General features: G+C 29.4%; 1 protein-coding gene across 1 annotated transcript in view; it reads right to left on the minus strand.

Annotated features, from left to right (window-relative positions):
* Positions 1–610: 610 nt before the first annotated feature.
* The window catches only part of LOC129988712 (corticotropin-releasing factor receptor 1-like), a 334441-nt gene continuing 311600 nt past the window's right edge, over positions 611–23451 (minus strand). The window contains exons 9-11 of the mRNA XM_056096980.1: positions 4928–5063; positions 3467–3508; positions 611–1430 (exon numbers count right to left, since the gene is read on the minus strand). Of these exons, the coding sequence (XP_055952955.1) occupies positions 1179–1430; positions 3467–3508; positions 4928–5063 (430 nt within the window). The 3' untranslated portion in view covers positions 611–1178. The remainder of the gene's footprint in view (positions 1431–3466; positions 3509–4927; positions 5064–23451) is intronic.

Genomic DNA, 23451 nt, shown 5'->3' on the forward strand with positions numbered 1-23451 from the left:
TAATGTGACGGAGAATTAAAGGCTTTTTTTCATGGAGAGCACAATTCACATATATATATTTTTTTTTCTCAACAGCCAACAGAAGCTGCCAAAAAAATAGTAGAAATGCAATACTTGAATAAGATATATATTTAATTAAAATAATATTCAATTTATTTTAAATAAAATTTCCCATTATGCATTTGTGACATTAAACTCTGTGCGATTCAAATAAAATAATGAGATTTTCTTAACTTAAAGATCATTTACATGTTTCAGTTTCAGAATTAAAGAAAGAAATTTAAATTGCTATTTGCATGGTTTCTAAATGGCTAGTACTAAGTTAGATCTTATTATTTAAGTAACTTGTGAATATTACATTAAAAAAGTTAAATAATATTATTTAGAGCTTTATGATCAATTTTTACATCTTAATTCATCATCATGTTTTAAGTTATAAAACATGAAAGCCTAAGCTTTACATTTTCTGAATATTTATAATATTAACTTCTTTGACGTATTATTTCAATGGAATCATTTATTTCGCAACACAACTATCTCAATTAAATATTGAGAACTCAAGACCCTAAAATGGTGTTCAAGTGGTAACATGATGTAAGACAAAGTGCAATTAAATGTAAAATGAGATACATGATGGTATCCGTCATGAGAACTGTAGCATCACAAAATGTAATCAGTCCTTCAGGCTGTACAGAGAATATATCAATGAAGAATTAGTTATATATCAGGGGAACAACCCTTTGCAGTATCTCACATTTTCCAACGTCACATGTAATGAATGCAACTGACTTGACCATGAATAATTTGATAGTTTTCATTATGTTACTTTTATTCATTAAAATCTTGTGCTAAAACTTCTTACCCTATTAAATGCCACAAAAGACATTAATTGTCCAGTAGAAGGTAAAACCTCTACATGACAAAACCTCTACAGACACAATTTTTTTATAGCACAGGTGTAGCTTGCGGTTGACACAAGTAGGACACCAGTTGGTCTTTTATTCATTAAAATCTTGTGCTAAAACTTTTTATTCTATTAAATGCCACAAAAGACATTAATTGTCCAGTAGAAGGTAAAACCTCTGCATGGCAGGATACAGACACAATTTTTTTATAGCACAGGTGTCCCTTGCGGTTGACACCTGTAGGACACCAGTTGGTCTTGGCTTGCTTAGTATTTAGAAGATAACAGTAGCTGTTTCCACTTTGCCTTTATTTTCTTGGTGTTTGGGGACCTCCTGCAGGCGCAGAACTGCTCTAGAAGGAGGTCGTTTCTTACGATTACTCTCGGATTGGAAGGATGATCCTTCAGAATGTGAGGAGACGTATGTACCAGAGGTTTGTGAGAGACCCCTCCGACACCTGTAGTGGTAATTAGGATTGCGCTGGGCCACAGCGCGCATGTAAGCTTTTCTCAATGCCATCTGCACCTGAAATAGAATATAGGAAAATAAAATATAGTTAAAAGGCAAGTGTGATTTTATTTCTGAATTGATTGGCTTCAACACGATCAAGAAATAAGTTTTCCCAAGACATATTTTGGCATATTTTATATTCTTAACCTTCAGATAAACAGGTGGAAATTTGAAACATGAGATGTCAATTGGGGTTATTCAGTTTCTAATTGTTCAGAAACAAATATTTATTTATTATATTAAATCAAACTCCAAACACTTATCTTTTAAAATTATTTAATAATATATATAACAGTTGCTGCCATAAGAAGAAAATAGGAAATACAATATAATAGCAACAAAATACTCTCAAAAAATAAAATAATTTATTCGTATTCAGATTAAGAATTTGAATTTATCGTTTGGTATTATGAGATCATGAATATTCAATCTCATTCGGTCCAAGTTACTTATATTCTTTTCGCAATGATTATAATCAAATATCTTTTATAGGTTTGAAATGATGTTCTTCGCTTGAGAAATTCAACTCAAAATGCTTTTTTGGTAGCATAACTACTCCTGTGTTACGCTTAGATATATGGTAGACTTTCGACGTCAATTAAATTTATCACTTTGCAGCAGAGCTTAGCAATCAAAATTTTCTATCATTATTATGCTATTATCATTTAAAATGACATTTTTTAATAAAATCAATTTTATCAAAATTGGTTGATATGACTGTATTTATTGCATTTATATGCTGGTTGAAAGCAGAAAGTATTAATAATATTTAGTTATATCAATCAATTTTTGTGAATTATATATTTTCGCATCAAAAATTAAAAAATGAATATCTAAAATAATATAAAGGGATAAATATGTTATTTTAAGTTTTATTTGCACAGTAATATCAGAGTATTCTCAATGTTCAACTATATTTCAAAGTGACAAAGTCATCAAGTTGGCAACAAAAATTGATGATCGAGTTGTTGAGTTTCAAGGCTCTCACAAAGAATTATTCGAAAAGAAGAGAAAGGGCAAGGAAGACCATTAATGATCTATCTAGAAGTCACGAGCATTCATATGAAACATTTTTGATATCAGTACATTGAATTTTGCTAGGTGTACCTTATTTTTTTAAAAATACATAGTTATTTCAAGAGATTCGGTATCATACTTCTTGAACTATATATGCAAATGTCAGTAGTTATTAGGGAAAGCTCCTTTAACGTATTTTAATTCGAATAAACTTTAAAATATCGAAATTACTTTTCAATGCATAACTTTTTTAAGTGTTCAGTTGGATAATTTGTATAAAAGAATTCTTGTAATGCTCATAATCTCTGGATAGAGGATTTGTATAGATATGTATATTAAGATCTGTAAAATTACAAAGGCTACTAAAAAGTAATAAGTAAATATCAAACAAAATTTAGAATGGGAGAAAATAAATGCTCTCGTTGATTTTTTTAAATTTAAGATAAAATATTAGAAAAACTTATTGAAATGTAAAACATAAAATATTAAATCAATTCTATTTGATCAAACTGGCTGAAAAAATTGTCTTTTTTTTTAATAATTTAACTCTTACACAAATCAAATAATTTGTAAACAAAAGCCTTGCAGCGAAAACCCTTTACTGAATGGAATGTTTTAACTTCTGGTTTTTGGTGTGGATTAACAAAAAAAAAAAGTGTTTATTCATTTTATTTGTTTTTTTTGAAAAGAAATATTTAAGGAACAATTCTTTTAGATTCCAAAACGTCATTGAATTCTTTTAATAAAATTTTTTATCTTTTTTTATTCCATTGCAAAGTTTTTTTGAGTTTTACTTTCTGATTGTTTTTGTTCTTCAATTTGGAATTTTAAGAAAAGGAACTAAGCTTTTTGAATGTTCTGAATTTCTATACCTAAAAAAATTGACAGTAGAAATAAAATCTGTACATCTTGTTGGAATAAAGCCAAACAAGCAAAATTTTAAATGTTGCGCAAATAATTTCATTTCATTAGATTTTAGTAAATAAATAAATAAACAATTAAAATAAATAGAACTAGTAAAATTGTATACTTACATCCGCATTCATAAAACAATATAAAACAGACACAAAAAGCCCCTAAAATTAAAAAAGAAACAGTTGTATTAAGCTGAATGAAAAAATAATCTCTATCTCTGTATATATATATATATATATATATATATATATATATATATATATATATATATATATATATATATATATATATATATATATATTTATATATATATATATATATATATATATAATATACACACAGGGTGTTGCCGAATTCGACCGACAAACTCAGAGGGGTGATAGTAGGCATCAAGAGGATAAAGAATCACCATACAACAAAGGGTCCCAAACGACGTTTAGGGGGTGAAAATCGCAGAAATGTAGGGAGTCGGAAAAGTGTTGGAAACTGTAAAAAATTAATAAAAAAATATCAAAGGTGTTTCAAATATGTATTTTTTTTTAAGTGAAAGCACATTCTAAAAGGTTATTTTTCATTAAGTAACACGCCGATTTGATGAACCAGGGGGTCGTAAATTATTGAAAAAGAAAAAGTAGTTTAGAACCCTTATCTTCAAAAATTTTTGAACTTTAAGAAAAATAAAAAGTTTGAAAGTATAAGGAATTTTATACTCTTTAATTTGATTTAAGTCTGTAGTGTAAAAACTGAAGAGGTTTTAAGATATTCAAGAAAAACTAAAATGTTGTATGGTGATTCTTTATTCTCTTCATGCCTGCTATCACCCCTCTGAGTTTGTCGGTCGAATTCGGCAACTACCTGTATATATATATATATATATATATATATATATATATATATATATATATATATAATGAAAAATAGTACTGTAAATACAAAATTCAGTGCAAATATTCAGTATTATTCAGTTAATATAAATATTCATTAATTTATATTTTATTGTTGATCAATTAAAAAATATTAAAATAATAATACATATTGAGTTTAGAAGAATTTTATAGTTAAATCTATTTAGTAAGTGCTAAGGATTCAAAATAATTAATACAAAATTTAGTATTATACAGTTAATATAAATATTCATTAATTTTGTTTTATTGTTGATCAATTAAAAAATATTAAAATAATAATACATATCAAGTTTAGAAGAATTTTAAACGTTAAATATATTTAGTAAGTGCTAAGGATTCAAAAAGTTGTTATTCATACTGACGTTCGATTATACATTTTATGTATTAGTAATTTATAAATCACTTACCTGTGAAACAATATAATTATATTATTTTACGCCCAATAACTTACAAAAGTATTACAAAATAAAAATTTAGAATTAATTAATTTTTCATATGACGTAAGACATAACTTTTATTCAATTCAATTGTTTTCTAATGCCCTGTTTTAAGAGATTTCAAGATTTTCCACGCTTTAGCAGTTTTCTGTACCAAACAATAGAATTACCATTTTATCTATCTCTAACAGATACAAAAGTGTTTTTTTAATGTTTTTTTCCAGCGTTTCGTGCTTACTTGCGATGATTTGACGAATGCGTTCACAATCATGTAAGCCTCCTCCAAAGTGCCGTTATCTTTCGGATTAATGCAAAAAAGCAAATGAGGAATTCCGAGCAATGGAAACAAAAGAGCAGTGGCCTTCACAGCTTTCCTGAAAAATTTGAATGAAATATATCTGTAATAATTAGCCTTAAATATTAGACAATTTTTATTTCGAATAAAAATAATTTTTTAAGTAGCTAAGTAATAAATAGCATTAAATATTAAATTATTGCGATTTAGAATAAAAACAATTTTTTGGAATGTCCATGAAATAATTAAAATTGAATACTTAAGAAAAATTATATTTAGTGTCATATTTTTTGAACTATCCAACCCATAATTAGTCTTAAATATAAGAAAAAAATTTTTACAATGAAAAGTTAGAAGCAGGAATTAATTAAAATACTAAAAAGTAAATTATATTACTTTGATATTTTTTTGTACTTTTTAGTCATTAATTTATAATTTATTTTTGTTATAAATAAACGACACAAATCAATATAATATAAGCCAATCAAAATCAATTTTTTCTAAATTTTTTAACCAGATGGCGCCACAGATGTTTTTATTATGATTTTTTTTCTTTTTTAATCTTTAATTTAGATTTTTTTTTATATAAATAAACTACTCTCATTATGGTATAAGATATTAAAAATAAGTTTTTTCTAAAATTTATGATCACAGATTAAGCTACAGTAGTTTTTATTACTTTGATTATTATTTTTCTTCTTAACTTTAATTTAGATTTTTTTTTTTGTTATAAATAAATTACTAAAATCATTACGGTATAAACTATTAAAAATCAATTTTTTCTAAAATTTATTACCGGATGGAGCCACAATAGTTTTTAGTACTTTGATTATTTTTCTTTTTAATTTTTAATTTATTTTTGTTATAAATAAACTATTTAAAATCATTATGGTATAAACTATTAAAAATAATTTTTTTTTCAAAAATTTATAAACAGATGGAGCCACAGTAGTTTTTATTCCGTTCATTATTTATTTCTTTTTAATCTTTAACTGATAATTTATTTTTACTATAAATAAACCACTTAAATCATTATGGTATAAACTATTGAAAATCAATTTTTCTATAATTTATAACCAGATGGAGTCATTCATATGGAATCAAGATTTCATCAAATAAAACAATTAATAAATTAGTGTGTTCAACTTATTAATACTTTTACATGATTATAAGCCTGAGAAGAAGATAATATCTCTTGCTTTCAATGAGGATATTTCGAAATATAATGATGATGACAGTGGTTTGTTTGCTATCAAACTCAGTTTGGCATCGATTAGATTACAATGGAATCAATTAGCTGTAAAATAAACTAAATACTTCGTTAATAGGAATACATTTTAGATTGAGATTTATTTCATCCTTTGGACTTGCTATTATGAATTTCAATCTGTGGAAATTTTTAAAGAGCAAATATATGGGATCTTTCAAAGACCGATACAGGATCATTGGTGCCCATGTAATTTATATTCATAAAATGTATTCAAAGTTCTGAATACGTTTGTTCCAATGTACCACTGGATATATTGTGATATGCGCAGTCTGAGATTCTATGTATAATTGAGGTGTATATTATGGAATTGAGAGAATAAATTGATCGAAGCGGCAGAAATTATTAACTTCTATTCCAATTTATGTCTTTAAAGAGATAAAAGTCGTGATGAAAAAACACTGAGCGAGTATGAAATGTTAACATTAATGTTCGCATGTTGTCTTTTAGTGCTAAACTGACATTGAAATATAGCTCTATCATAGGTTCCTTAAGGTCTATTATGTTTTATTCAAGGCCAGAATCCTGGTTCATAATTTTTACCGTCAAGATGTTATAAAGGGTATCCCAAAATTAACGAAAGATTTGAATTTACCACCATTCTTGTAGTAAAATGTTGGTAACCCCATTAAAGAACCATTTGATAGCAGATAGTTTAGGGTTAGTAAAAATAGAGCTTTACACGATAGAACAACATGTTAAATCAAGATTTGAATTAAATAAAAACACAGTTTTTTCCTTCCTTTAAATTGTTATATTGAAACGCAAAGTACACAGGATAGAGTTATGCATGGTATAACACATAGGGCAAAAGACGACCACTGCTTTACTGGCACATACGCACTCTTTTGTCGAAATTTTCTATGACCATTTTGCATAAATGTGGCTGAATTTCATTGATGCAGAGTTGAATTTCCTTCTTCAATGTACGCGTGCTTATAGGCTTGATGGCATAGAACTTTGAATTCTACTAACCCCATAAAAAGAAATCCAATGGGGCTAAATCACACGATCTAGGAGGCCAATTCTCACATTTTTGAAATGTGGCTGCCGGACTTTCATTATTTTTGAAGTATTGTTCAGCAATGAAAACACGTTGTTCTATTTGTAGCAATCCATTTTTATCAACAATAAACTTTTAGCTGTCCAATGGGTTTTTTAAATAATGTTGCCAACATTTTACTGCACGAATGGTGAGAAATTTAAATTTTGCGTTAATTTTGGGACACGCTTTAGTATTCTCATCAAATAATCAAATAGAGCTACTTTTTTGATTGAAACTTTTGAAGTCCAAAAATTCAATGGACGTGAAAGGAATGGATAGAACTATCCGTAATTATTGCCATAATAATTTTATGTAATTAAAGATTTTTATGTTCAAAATATCAAAATTTATGAACTAATAGCGCAGACTCTGAAAATACTGATATTTCATGTTTTTTTTTTAGAAGAGGAAAAGTTTTTACTTCTCACAATTTTTAAAATATTAATTATAAAATAGTTACAAATGATAACAATTGGGAGGGGTCTCCCGTAGCAGACATTCGCTTCCAATGCCTTGGCAATGTTGCCAGTGCACTGCATTGCCTTTCTCAATTAATTATGATAAAGAAATATAGACCGATATACGTAAGCGAAATACTCGGTTCCTAGTGGATGGATCATGAAAATTCTCCTACTTTCCATATTATCCATTTTGTCGCCAACGTCACCAAATTCGTCGCCAAGTCACCAAATGTCTGCCAAGTTAGTCGCCAAGCTTTGAGTTCGTTGACGCTCATCACGCAGAGGACAGATCGTACATCCTGTCTTTCTTACGATGACACTAGTCGTACTGGGAAGCAAACTTACAGGTTTGTAACAGTATTTTAAACGCCTTTCTGCCGACCGAATAAAATAAAAATTTGACACATAACCAGGATTGTAGTCACAAGAGAACATACTAAATTTCATTAATTTATGTCATTGCGTTTATCAGTTATTGCCTTTAAATGCAATTGAAAGTACAGACCGGTAGACAGTCAGTGGATTTTGACGGAGTTTGTGCGAAGTTTGAAAAGAGTCTATATTTTAGATACTAAACTTGTGTAGCAAATTTTATATGCCTAGCTCTTTGCATTTTAAAGCTGTCGATTAAACTTGTAATCGAAGATACAGACAGACAGACTTCAAGAGAATTGATTTCGTCTAAATTTTGACTGAAATTTACAAATTTCATTTTAAGTACAGGCGTATCGTTTCTGAAAGTATAGACGGACAGACGTTCAACTCGGATTGGATTTGGCTCAAAGTTTGACAATTTGTCTATACTACAGACGTTAAATCTGCGCGATGGTTCGAATATCGTGTAAGTTTATATTCGAAGAACCTAACAGACAGGCTCCCACTATGAACTTTATTTAAAAGTTGATAGAAATCTACAAATTTGGTGCAAAGACCATATAGCAAATCTTATCCATCTAGCTCAAAGCATTTTTGAGTTATCTTTATCACAGAAGACATAATGCAAAAAATTTATTTTGCGGACTCAGAGAAATCCAAAACTTCCTCAAAATCTCTTGTCCGAATTTTTTGGCGATTAAAATATTTCCTCTATATTTCCTATACGAAAAAATAAAAATGGAAAAACCATTTATTTTTCGAAAAGGTCACCCCAGCAACAAGCTTAATTCTTAATTTATTGCAATGCTTTCAGAGCAACACTACTATATATACCTTGTGGCAAAACAATGAAACTGCTTGCGTGTTTCATATTTTATTAATGAAAATTTAAAAGCCATCGAAATGTAAATCAATGCTCCCAGTGTATTCTCGTAGAGAAAAATATAAGTTTCAGGAATTCTTTTGCATATCACGACATGCAGTTGTATGGGAAATTCTTTTCCTGAAAACACCCACTTACATGCAATAAATAGTCGATAAAATTGTTTCGAAAATTATGGGCACGCTATGGAAGTGAACGGGTGTAATACGGCACTCACATTTAATAAGTAAAATTCACAAAAGATCGAATAGATTTTACAGTAAAAGAGACATTTACAGCTAAATTGTGGAATTGCATCTTTCATTTTAATCCTCCAAATATATTAAGAAAAGATTAGGAGAGCAATATTAAAATATTATTGAAAATAAATTTAAAAAATCAATAAAAGATGTCTTCACAAAATTTTTTTTGTATCTTATAATAAAGACGTTATAACCCCCCCCCCTCCCGACTTCGCTTAAAATTGTAAGGTCACAAATATTTTGTATGCCATTGGCGAACAATATTTACAAAGTAATGATATTTGGCATCAATCAAGCCTTTTTACTGAATATATATATTAAATGTTTTTGAAAAGTTTGTACATATAACTTACACTGCACCATTCACAATTGATAGCCAAATTTGGAATGAACGAGAAATAATTTTCGAAAATATGTACCATTTTCAAATATTCAGGTTAGAAATAATAAATAGAGAGCTCTAAAAGAGAGCACTGTTAAAATTTTTTCGATACTCGTACGTTAAATATACGATAAAATGAATGATATTTAGAATTGGCATATTATATGCAAAAACATGTAAAAAAGGACAAATATAAAAATCAATCTAAATTGGAATAGCATTCAATCCGTTTCTACAAGGCTTTAACCTTCTTACATGTCTACGACGGCATGGGCAAATCCCAATTAAAACTTCAAAATATTAGAAAATTTTGGAATAATAATTCATTGATGGAAATAAACATTAATGATAATTTTTTTTTAAATCGAAAATTAATTTTTTTATTCGATTAAGTTTACCTCATTTTGAATTACTGAAAATTATAAACTTTTTGATGTTTGCTTAAAATTTAAAATATTTTACACATTAAATAAAGCATCAAAAAATCTAAAAAAATAAATTAATTTTAAACTGTCGACATTTATTGCAAATAAGTTCATATTGATAATTTCAGAAGTTTTGTATTTCAATAATAATTTTTTTTTCAATTTTTAACAATAGTTGTCTGCATATAAAAACCTTTAAAATATCTCTTAGATTCTTCCTTTTCCGAGATATTTGTAATTGTTTAGAAAATTAAACTGTAGCAGTACGTTTCACGTGTATCATTTGAACAATGGTCTATATTTAATGCCATGAAAAAAATGATTTTTTTACTTTTTAATATAATTTTTATCATCGACATCCATTTAAAGTATCCTAATACTGTATTAATGTTACATGAAACTGAAGATAATAATGGACATAATACTATCAAAAGAATGGTTTTTTTTTCTTCGATATGAAATGAATACGAAAAATATTGAGAAGCAGATATTTATTCAAATTCATTTCTTTGCCATAAATGATTAAGAATAAATGGATTCTTATAATAAGAATAAGAATAAATGGACAAAAATGGGCATTAACAGGGAGCAAATAAAAATGAATTTACGAAAAAACTAATTCTTTATTATGGTACAAAAAGGAATACTTTTATCTAAATTATATATACTCTGCTTGGATGTGTTTGTATTTTAATCATATATCTTTCATTATGTTTTTTCGTATTGTTCCAGTGTATTTTGTTATTATTTTATATTATACTATTGTATCTGGCAACCAATTTTATTTCTAATGCAATTGAATTTGTCTTTTTGTGAATGGCAATGTTGTAGTAAAAAGAATTCTGTTTCCATGGTCGTACTGTGCTGAAATAAACTACAAGAACTCTCGCCTTTTAGTTCAAAGCAACTATATCCTTTAGACTTTATTTTTTAGTTAATTTTTTACTCAATTTTTATGCTATTTACTATTAAACTATTTTTATACTATACAATATAATATTAACTTTTTGAAATTAACTTTTTTTTTTTTTTACTATTTAGGCTTAGCACTATTCCAAATATTAGATAATATTGTTTTCAATAATTATTCTTATTCACTACCAGATGGCGCCATGCAAGTGGAATAAAAATTACATTAATCAATTAATTTATAATTAAGTACGAAAAATGTCTAAATTTTTCTTGCCATAAACAGCATGGAAGTTTCCAAAATTTAAAAACTTCATTACATAAAGTTCTGAATGAAAAATCCTTTACGAACATAAAAAAAGTCAAATTAAAAAAATCATAAAAAAGTAAAAGAGAAGAGGTCCTTTAGAAGAGGTATTTTATGGTCCATAAAATACCATAAATATTTCAATTCCAAAAAAGCAAAGAATCGATGAAATATGCAAACGTAGAACACATCTGCATTCAGAATTCTTAAAATCCAAAAACATCGCTTTGATTTATATCATTTTATAGCAGAAAAGAAAGAATGTCGTACAATAAACATTTATATGCATAAATAAACCATTCTCAAATAAAAGTTTGTCATCATAAGTGAAATCATCGAAGTCAAGATGGATTGCAATGGATTACAAAATGTATTTCCCGTCTAAATGGAAAGAATATCATATCATATTATTCGAATATTGTTCGAAAATGTTTGTCATATAATAAAGATGAGTTTTCAGAAGAGAAAGAGTATTATCTGAATGAATGAGCTATAAAGATAAGACAAAAATTCACACATGGATGAACCTATGAATAAAATGCATTTTATCTTTTAAGGTTGCAAAATTCTTTTATATAGCGTTGAATGTTAAATTTTCTGCCTTTAATTTGTAATGCTATCAAAACTAAAGTGCAATAGTTTAAAATTTAATTCCAAAGAAAATAATGAGACAAAATTAACACAATTTCATATGCATACAAATTAGATCTCGAAAAATCGACCAATAGTAATAAAAAAAGTATAATTTCGTCACCCGATGCAGAAGTGTGGCCACAGGTTGAATTAGGGTAGTAAAACAGAAAAACAAACTAAATGAAGGAACGTTTTATGGATTGAATAAAATTTAATAACTATTTTAATGTAAGAATAAATTGTGAGTAGTTAATTTCATGTTTAAGATGTCAATGAACTTTTTACAGTTTTGTCACACATTTGATCACCTTACAATTATAATTCAGATCTTAATGTTTATTTAAAATTATAATTAGCAAAGTATACTTTGTTAAACATGTATACCGTGGTTATGCTGGAATAAATATCTTTGACAACATAATATTTCTAGGGATCTATTTGATTTTTAAAAATGTATGATCAATTATGGAATACACCAGCAGTATTGGTCTCCCTAAAACGTTCTTGCATTCTTCTAATAAAGATATTCCTTCCTTTAACTAAAGGTATGAAATTATGGGCCTTAGGCAATGCCATGCGTTTCATGAGTGCTTATATTTTTATTTTTAGAGTTCTCGTAGATGAGAGTTTTGTTCTTCTTAGTACAGGCAGAGAAATATGAATATTTGGAAATCTTTTTCTTTATTTTGTTTGATCGATGGAAAAAGATTTTGGTACAAAACTACAATTTTAGCAACAAGATATCATATAAAATATCGTTAGTTTAAGTCGTTTCATCTTTGAGTTATCGCGTATAAACGCAAGATAATGTATAAATTGTCCAATGGTCAATTATTGAAAGGACTGATTCAAAATTTGACATGAATCGACATTTTCGATATTATAACTTTGTAAGTTGGATATATCCGTTGAATTTATAAATATGACAGCCCGTTTTTAATAGATGACATTAATAGTACTATTTGACCTTGAATTTAAAATGACCTTGAATTTGAAACGAACTTGAAATGACCTTGAATGTGACACGAACTTGAAATGACCTTGAATTTGAAACGAACTTGAAATGACCTTGAATTTAACATTCCCTTGAATTTGAAATGAACTTGAAATGACATTAAATTTAAAATGCCCTTGAATTTGAAACGAACTTGAAATGCACTTGAAATGAACTTGAAATGACTTCTAATTTAAAAATTTGTACATAAAAGGTCTGATAATAAATTTTTAAAATTAGTGTATGATCTCTGGTTAATATTTTAAAATACATATATAACTTTATAGCTTTGAAAACATGCCAAACAACCAGCAATTGCAGAAGATATATGACATGATTTTATTGTCAAGAAATTTCAAGAATCCTTTCGGTTGTTGTTGGACATTCACGATGAGAATGTCCCATCGAATGCAAGTTGCAAAGACAGATTTTGGTGATTAAAAATGATGATTTCAATGCAAATAACAAAGATAATAGTGTTTTAGTCCTAAAAATGAATCCAAGTTGCAGATTTGAATGTATTACTTAATTAAAACATAAATGGTGAACAAATTAAACGGATGTTGATTCGTTTGAACGAAGCATTGGAGGAAAAAGATTCTAGAACACAGAAAATACATAATACCTCGACAAGGTTGTTTTTCTACATTACAAACTCGCCCACATTTTGCCAGAATAGTGAAAGAAATTTTTGAATAACTTGACTGGAATGCGTTGCCTAGCCCTCCGTATTCACCAGATGTTGCTCCTTCAGATTTCTATTTGTTTCAGTCCATGCAGAATGCTCTTTCAGGAAAGAGGTTGAATCCCCGTCCCTCCAAAAAAATTACCGCTTACGAATAATTATGATAGTTTATAATAAGAAAAGCTACAAAATTTCGCAATAGGAAATTAGAAAAGACAAGTTTCTTGAAACACCTTTCAACCCTATTAAAACTGTTTTGAAATCCTAAGGAAAACACAGTTGAGATAAGGTATTTTCCATTTTTATTGTCTTTGAAGTTAGAACATACAGTGAGATCTATGGTACATAATTATCATGCACTTTTAAAACACCGATTTCAATTATAATAACTCTTTATTTTACTAAGGGCAGCGATAGACTGACGATAATGTCTCGGTTTTGGAACTGGAGGGTTTCAGGTTCGTGACCCAATCCCATCGAAGAACTGTCGTGTAAGCTGGGTTGGTGCACGTTAAATCCACCTTGTCCAAACGTCCTCCAGCTGGCCAGGTGTGGAAGTTTGGAAATGGTTTCTAGTTCAGGTATCGCCCTCGTTATCTGACCGTGATTCAAAATTACTAGGTCTGTCCCAATTTAGCCCTAGTATTTCTTTATAACGGGACGTTATGTATCTAAAATAAACTTTTACTTTACTACTTATGGAGAGTGAAAACTAATGTTGAGTAATTTTTGTATAAAACTGAAATCCTATTCTAAAACTTAAAAAAAGTAAATTGTTAATTTTTAATCGCATTATAAAAAAAATATTTTTAAATACAACTGTCTCTTCTGCAGCAAAAACATTCAGCAAACGTCACACGAAAGCTAAATTATGGATGAAACAATATTAAATGAAATTAATTAAACTTAAAATGAATGAGAAAGTTTTTTATTTATTTTGTAACATATATAATTAATTTGCATTTTTAATGAATTCTTTCGATTAGTTTATCTTTATGAAATTTATAAAAAAATAATTATAAATATTAATAATTTATATTTCTTATAATGCTTTCATTCGCTTTTGACAAATTTTATTTTATAAAAGTGAATTATTAATGCTGTTTTCAGTTTTTTCCCTTTGTGCAGTAAGTAATTACAGATAACAAGCCATCGCAATCAGTATTTTTTCTACCGTTTCAATCCCCCATTTTTACATTTAAACTTTATTGCTGTTATTTTTTTTTTCGATAAAAGCAAAAAATTATATTTTTTCCATTTACACTAGAGATTTTAAATTCATAGAAAAATGAAATAAGCGAGAAATATGAAATAAACGAGAAAACAAAACAAAATTTCGATTAAAAAATTAATTATTGAAATTAAAATAGCAAAATATGCAATGAAATAATAATAAACTTTGAATATAGAAATAAACTAATCGTCTTTGAAATACATGTTAATGAAAAATTGTTTTTCTCTTACTTCTATTATATTTTTTTTATAAATGTTTTTCACCGAAAATTTGGTATGCAATACGAAGAAAATATATACTTTAATTAATTACATGATTTTTATTTATTTATTATCATGTGGGAAAATGATGTTGTTTTCGTTACGGATTTTTGAATAGTTAAAGGCAACGAATAATTGAAGCTCGAAGTCATGTAGGCAATGAATAAAGCGAGTTCGCAAATTGTACAGACTAACTCTATGGCAAAGGATACCGACGTGCTCTGATTGGTTTAAGCCTTGGCATCGTTTTGGCAATGTTTTACACTCATAATAGTGTAGTTATCGCTTATTTGGCTCAAACCTTGCAAAACTGTGCCAAACTGTTTCCGATCTTTGTTGATATTCTTGAATCCATTCCTAAAATATGTGTTCCAGAAATGCAAGAAATAAGTATTCAAAAGAAATGTATAAACTGTTTATATATTTATAAATCTTAATATTAAGTTAATAACAAATATCAAGATTAATAATTAGATTGTTAATAACTATATGAATCTAAATATCTTAACAAATATAGCACATTTGCAGATAGACATCTTATGGTAATAATTTGAATACGAAATTAATAAATATCTTCTTGTGTTATTTTATTTTGCAGGAATATTCACTAAGAATTATAAGGATTTCTATTTCGTTTAATATCATCTAAATATCATAATAAATATAGTATATTTGCATATAAATATTTTATGATAATGATTTTAACATGAAAATTTAATTAAAAAAATTGGCCGATCATTTCCCGTAAAATAAAAGTTTAATTTTCAAGTCTTCACAGAAAAATTGATACTTGTACTAATTCTTTATTTACAAGATCTGAAATACGAAAAATAGCTGTATTCTCATCAATCTCAATTATTTTATACTTGTATTTCTCTGGAAGACTTAATTTCTCCATTTTGAAAAATGGCAGGCAAAAAAGTACGTAGAAACTAAACAATGCAACAGGGTTGCAGCAGCTACAGCATAGAAAGTCTGTGCAAAAGAAATCGACCAATCAGAGCACGTCGGTATCCTTTGCCATAGAGTTAGTCTGTACAATTTGCGAACTCGCATGAATAAAGCATAAATTGCAATATTCATCTTCATCTGCTTCACCTGCTTTTACCAGTACTGCCTTATTATTATGTATGCTTCTTTGAAAGCAGATGTGGTTTTAAAAGGTTGACCTGCTGTTATAGACAATGGGTTTTCACTATAGCAATCCTACGGGCTATAGAAGACACACCCCATGGATTCATCTACTGCGCATGCGCAGGTGGTTTTCGTTATATCTCGTAAACTATATATGTTAGAGATAATGCGTTTTCACCATAGTAATCCGACGGGGCTATAGAAGACCACCCATGGAGTCCTCTACTGCGCATGCACAGATGATTTTCGTTATATCTCGTAAATTACATATGTTAGAGACGGTTCAAAATTTGAAAATAATCTAGATTCCAGATGCTAACTTATGTGTTCTGGATATATCCTTGGTACGTAACCAAATAAAATATCTACCATTCTCTTATTTTGTGATGATCTAGTTCACTTAACACTGAATAGTCAGACAGACAGAACTTGTGAGTGAATTTTATTCAAAATTTGATAAATATCTACAAATCTGGTAATAAATCCATATCCCACATTTAATTCTTCTATCTTAAAATGTTTTTAAATTATCACGTTCAAATACAGACACATTTATACCAAACATGTACAGGATAGTTATAATTAAACTTCCCCTATAAACAGCCTCCTACAAAGCCAATGGATGAACGGATTGCCACGAAATTTGGTATATAGACTAGACACGAGATGCTCTCACTGAATTTCGAAAAAAAATATTCTAAAATGTCCACCAGAGGGCGTTTTCGAGGGAAAACATTAAATTTAATACAATAAACATCCAAAAAGGAATATAGCAACAATATCAACAATCCACGCCATGATAGCCTGGTTGGTAGGGCGTTGGATTCGTGTCCCATAGGTTACGAATTCGAACCCCACCGGTCAAAGACTCCCCGCGTGTGTGGTGGCTGACTCGCGTATAAATCTGTCGTGGTCACAAAGTCCCCCATGTCGAGAGTAATACCACTGGGGGTACTGGATCAGGGGTGATTGTTCTCCGGTTCAGGTCTAAATTACAATCTGTGGATGAGTGAATGAAGTCCGCCACTTAAAAAAGGTTGTGACATGTGTATAGCTAAGTCGTTCTCTTGGCCCTAGATGGCGCTACTGAAAAAACAAGAGACGTACCCTTGGCTTAAACCATAAATGACTTCTTGAAGTCAGTGGGCTTGTTTAGACAAGAGTCATAAGAAACAACAACATATTAACAATCCAGAACAAGAAATATGAGTAATAAAATGAAAAAACAACGAAAAGCTGGAAACTCCATAACGCTTCATGTGCGAAGCATAATAACTGATCAGTTACGATCTGCTGTTGAACACACTGTCCATCGACTTGAAATTTTGCAGGTGAATGTGGGTGATCACATGGAGTACCTTTCCCCACATCATCCTGGGCACGATTAACAACGGCTTCTCGTGTGCAATTTCGTCCTAATCTGTTTTTGTTTCTGCAAACTGAACTGTTTTTTTTCCCTCAAACAGACTACTGTTATTTTTTCTCCTTATCTTTAAGCAATGTGATTCATAAGCAAGGTGATCAGAAACTAGTTAATAAATGTTAATATTGTTTCTGCATTCCGTTTTGGTCGTTTATTGTGTTAAACTTAATATTTTTCTGGAAAAGGCGCCCTCTAGTGGTAATTTTGGAATTAAAATTTTTTTTTCGAAATTTTCCGTGAGCGCATTTTGTGTGTAGTCTGCATATCAAATTTAATTGTAATCCGTTCATCCGTTTGCGTTGTAGGATGCTGCTTACAGGGGAAGTTTAATTATAAAAACCCTGTATTTTTTGAATTTCAAGAATTATAAAACATGAAAATTCGTTCAAAATGTTGAATTTTTTTGACGATTATGATACTTTCTCAACACTTCTACTCTTCGTTCTCTATAAATTATCTGTATTTCATAAAAATTTCATTTTTAATTTTCTATTCTTCTTTTTTTTCGTTTTTTATTTGTCAAGGACAGGAAACAATTGAAAAGATACAAACGTATTTATTAGTTATTATTTTCTTAAACAGAATCAGACGGCTGTGATTAATTCACTTTTCAAAACATCCCGGGATGCTTGCGTAAATGGATCACCTATCAAGATGGCTAGCATTTCAAAAAACACGACTATCTGACATTGAATCAGTTTTCCCGCCATTATTGCACGGAATATCAAACAGTTTGGACAATTATGAGCTCCCAGAGATTGCAGATGCTTAAAAGAGACTAAAAAAACGACAGGTTAATGTAAGAAATATATTTGTAGTAGGAAAGTATCTGTTATATCTTTAAATAACGAGTGTTTTATAAACACTTGCTAAATTCTGGTCAATACTATTTTTGAAAAAGGATTTATTACTGTTTATCTTCTGCAATAGAACCACAGTGAACAAGATAATGGTACCTTAGATAACATCATAATAAATGGGCACACAGCCCCGAATGCTTCTGACAGAATAAGGTAAGTGATATTAGAATGAGGTTGAACTACTTTTCCCTTGAATTCACTTGCAGCTGCAGGAGATATCACATTAATTTTGATCGATGGTAATGTTCACTTGCTTAGAATTGCCCTAAAAGAGAGCAAATGCTTCGTAAATGAATTATATGATAGCCATTTAAGGTTATAGATGCTATTGCACTCATTACTGTACGTGTGGTTAGAAGACATCTTAATTTTTATAATTATTGGACTCTAAAATGTGGCTCAGTATTCGTTGTAATTGTATAAAAGAGATATGAATTGTCCATCTATTAGAATTGCCCTAAAAGAGAGCAAATGCTTCGTAAATGAAGTATATGATAGCCATTTAAGGTTATAGATGCTATTGCACTCATTACTGTACGTGTGGTTAGAAGACACCTTAATTTTTATAATTATTGGACTCTAAAATGTGGCTCAGTATTCGTTGTAATTGTATAAAAGAGATATGAATTGTCCATCTATTAGAATTGCCCTAAAAGAGAGCAAATGCTTCGTAAATGAAGTATATGAAGCCATTTAAGGTTATAGATGCTATTGCACTCATTACTGTACGTGTGGTTAGAAGACACTTTAATTTTTATAATTATTGGACTCTAAAATGTGGCTCAGTATTCGTTGTAATCGTATAAAAGAGATATGAATTGTCCATCTATTAGAATTGCCCTAAAAGAGAGCAGATGCTTCGTAAATGAAGTATATGATAGCCATTTTAGGTTATAGATGCTATTGCACTCATTACTGTACGTGTGGTTAGAAGACACCTTAATTTTTATAATTATTGGACTCTAAAATGTGGCTCAGTATTCGTTGTAATCGTATAAAAGAGATATGAATTGTCCATCTATTAGAATTGCCCTAAAAGAGAGCAGATGCTTCGTAAATGAAGTATATGAAGCCATTTAAGGTTATAGATGCTATTGCACTCATTACTGTACGTGTGGTTAGAAGACACTTTAATTTTTATAATTATTGGACTCTAAAATGTGGCTCAGTATTCGTTGTAATCGTATAAAAGAGATATGAATTGTCCATCTATTAGAAATGCCCTAAAAGAGAGCAAATGCTTCGTAAATGAAGTATATGATAGCCATTTTAGGTTATAGATGCTATTGCACTCATTACTGTACGTGTGGTTAGAAGACACCTTAATTTTTATAATTATTGGACTCTAAAATGTGGCTCAGTATTCGTTGTAATCGTATAAAAGAGATATGAATTGTCCATCTATTAGAATTGCCCTAAAAGAGAGCAAATGCTTCGTAAATGAAGTATATGAAGCCATTTAAGGTTATAGATGCTATTGCACTCATTACTGTACGTGTGGTTAGAAGACACCTTAATTTTTATAATTATTGGACTCTAAAATGTGGCTCAGTATTCGTTGTAATCGTATAAAAGAGATATGAATTGTCCATCTATTAGAATTGCCCTAAAAGAGAGCAAATGCTTCGTAAATGAAGTATATGAAGCCATTTAAGGTTATAGATGCTATTGCACTCATTACTGTACGTGTGGTTACAAGACACTTTAATTTTTATAATTATTGGACTCTAAAATGTGGCTCAGTATTCGTTGTAATCGTATAAAAGAGATATGAATTGTCCATCTATTAGAATTGCCCTAAAAGAGAGCAGATGCTTCGTAAATGAAGTATATGAAGCCATTTAAGGTTATAGATGCTATTGCACTCATTACTGTACGTGTGGTTAGAAGACACTTTAATTTTTATAATTATTGGACTCTAAAATGTGGCTCAGTATTCGTTGTAATCGTATAAAAGAGATATGAATTGTCCATCTATTAGAATTGCCCTAAAAGAGAGCAAATGCTTCGTAAATGAAGTATATGATAGCCATTTTAGGTTATAGATGCTACTATTGCACTCATTACTGTACGTGTGGTTAGAAGACACCTTAATTTTTATAATTATTGGACTCTAAAATGTGGCTCAGTATTCGTTGTAATCGTATAAAAGAGATATGAATTGTCCATCTATTAGAATTGCCCTAAAAGAGAGCAAATGCTTCGTAAATGAAGTGTATGAAGCCATTTAAGGTTATAGATGCTATTGCACTCATTACTGTACGTGTGGTTAGAAGACACTTTAATTTTTATAATTATTGGACTCTAAAATGTGGCTCAGTATTCGTTGTAATCGTATAAAAGAGATATGAATTGTCCATCTATTAGAATTGCCCTAAAAGAGAGCAGATGCTTCGTAAATGAAGTATATGAAGCCATTTAAGGTTATAGATGCTATTGCACTCATTACTGTACGTGTGGTTAGAAGACACTTTAATTTTTATAATTATTGGACTCTAAAATGTGGCTCAGTATTCGTTGTAATCGTATAAAAGAGATATGAATTGTCCATCTATTAGAATTGCCCTAAAAGAGAGCAAATGCTTCGTAAATGAAGTATATGATAGCCATTTTAGGTTATAGATGCTACTATTGCACTCATTACTGTACGTGTGGTTAGAAGACACCTTAATTTTTATAATTATTGGACTCTAAAATGTGGCTCAGTATTCGTTGTAATCGTATAAAAGAGATATGAATTGTCCATCTATTAGAATTGCCCTAAAAGAGAGCAAATGCTTCGTAAATGAAGTATATGATAGCCATTTTAGGTTATAGATTCTATTGCACTCATTACTGTACGTGTGGTTAGAAGACACCTTAATTTTTATAATTATTGGACTCTAAAATGTGGCGTTCGTTGTAATCGTATAAAAGAGATATGAATTGTCCATATATTAAAAAGACTTTAATAATGAGACAGCATTGTATCAATATTTCTGAATCTATGAAATGTACCAATTCGAGGATCAAAAGTTATTTTAAACAATTAATCTCGCGTGTTTGCATTCTGTTACATTGAAAACATTTAATTCTGAAACTCGCGATGCCACAAAATCTCTTCAGAAAAGTCTTTATCTACTTCAAATACAAAATGTTATATTTAAATTCTGTCATTGTTTTAAAAATATTTAACAGTATTTTGCTGTACGTTTTACGTTTAATTTTTAATAACCGTGGTGTTTTAAAGTTTCTGCTTCCCCCTCCCCCTCGTATGCCCGTGTGAGGAAGATTCTTTTTTAGCTGGATATTCCATTTAATGTCTGATAAATCTTCCCTAAAGTCTTTCTGTAATCCAAATAATAGTCCAAGGGATTCATCCAATTCATTGCTCGTCTCAAACATTTCAACAGACAACCAAGTAAATTTTGTGCGGGCGAAAAAGTAATAGCATAAGTCCGATAACATTGGTTTAAAAGTTGTTCTATGATAGTTTTGAGTTTCTATCTCGACTTATAGTGAAAATTGGCTTTTAGATCGATAAGGCATTTCATGTATGACAAGCTTTCTCCAAGGTCTTTTTTCTTTCTTTTTGAAATTAGAATCAAGGTCAAGAGAATTGACCTTGAACATGTTCAATCTAGTAAATGAACATATCCTATCTACTATCAACTTTCCAACAGATATCCATTTGATACTGTGTGCATGAAAAAGTGATACCATAAGCAAAATAATGCAGATAAGGCATTCCACTTGTGACAAGTCTTCCGCTAAGTCTCTTTGAAAGCAGATCAATGGTGCAAATAACTTATCCATTTCATCACTGGTCATGATTCATGTCCTGTTTGCTTTAAGAGCTTCGACTGGCATTCTAGTCGATAATATGAGTGGGGACACCTTTAAACTATACAGATTTCCATTTTCTTCTGTATGAGAGCCTCCACATCTAGCAACAGAACCTAGTGACGCGCCAATCATTAGAACTAAGCTCACAATCATTAAAAAAAAATCTCCAAATTAATAAGATTAATAAGAGGAAACGAAAGCCTCATTAAATACTCAAGTTAAATGCTTGCCAAAAGATCCTCAAGAGATTTCTTTTAATCCTTGTTGTTCGCCTCTTCTATTAGCTAGATCGGCGAATTAAAACAAAAAGCAAAACCTGGGAAGAAAAAGAAAGAGAAAAGGAAATAAAAGAAATGATTCCTGCAATTTAAGTAAAAAACAAACAAAAAAAGAGAAAAAGCAAGAAAAAAAGAGAGAACTAAGCTTCTAAACTACAACTGCAACTCCTAAAATCCTCGCAAGAAACACCGGAATACTTTGTGTTCAATTGCAACTATTGTGACATACAATAAATTGATCGTACTCTTTATATTCGTGATCTTTATCGAGTACTTTATCATAAAAATATAACACTGTATATTATTTTTAAACCCATGTATTTAAGGTTTTATTGTGCTTTATATTTAAATTTATTATTATACTAACATATAAAACCGTTTATTATTTTTAACCCCATATATTTAATGTTTTATTGTGTTTTATAATTTTACTTATTACTATTATATAAACATATGATATCGTTTGTTATTTTTAACCGCAAATACTTAATGTTTGATGGTGCTTTATATTTACAGTTATTCATATTGATTATTTTATTATTACTTTCTTATTTAGATATTTTTTTTATTTAAACCACACTTTTCTGTTATTTATTTTATTTTTTTTATCTCTTTTTTGTATGAATTTATCTTTCTTTTGTTCTTTTTATTTATTTTTCATTTAATCTCAGTACTTTCTTCTCCTTTCAATATTTTTGCTATTAATGTATCCCATATTTCCTAGCAGTGTGTCTGTGAATATTGTTACGAATCTGTGATGCGGCTTCCCAGCATAGTCGGTTCCATGGGAGGACCCGGAGCTTGGCGACCATTTGGCGACGAATTTGGTGACTTTGGATCCAAAA

The sequence above is a fragment of the Argiope bruennichi genome, chromosome 10, assembly GCF_947563725.1.
Source record: "Argiope bruennichi chromosome 10, qqArgBrue1.1, whole genome shotgun sequence".
NCBI classification, from domain to species: domain Eukaryota; kingdom Metazoa; phylum Arthropoda; class Arachnida; order Araneae; family Araneidae; genus Argiope; species Argiope bruennichi.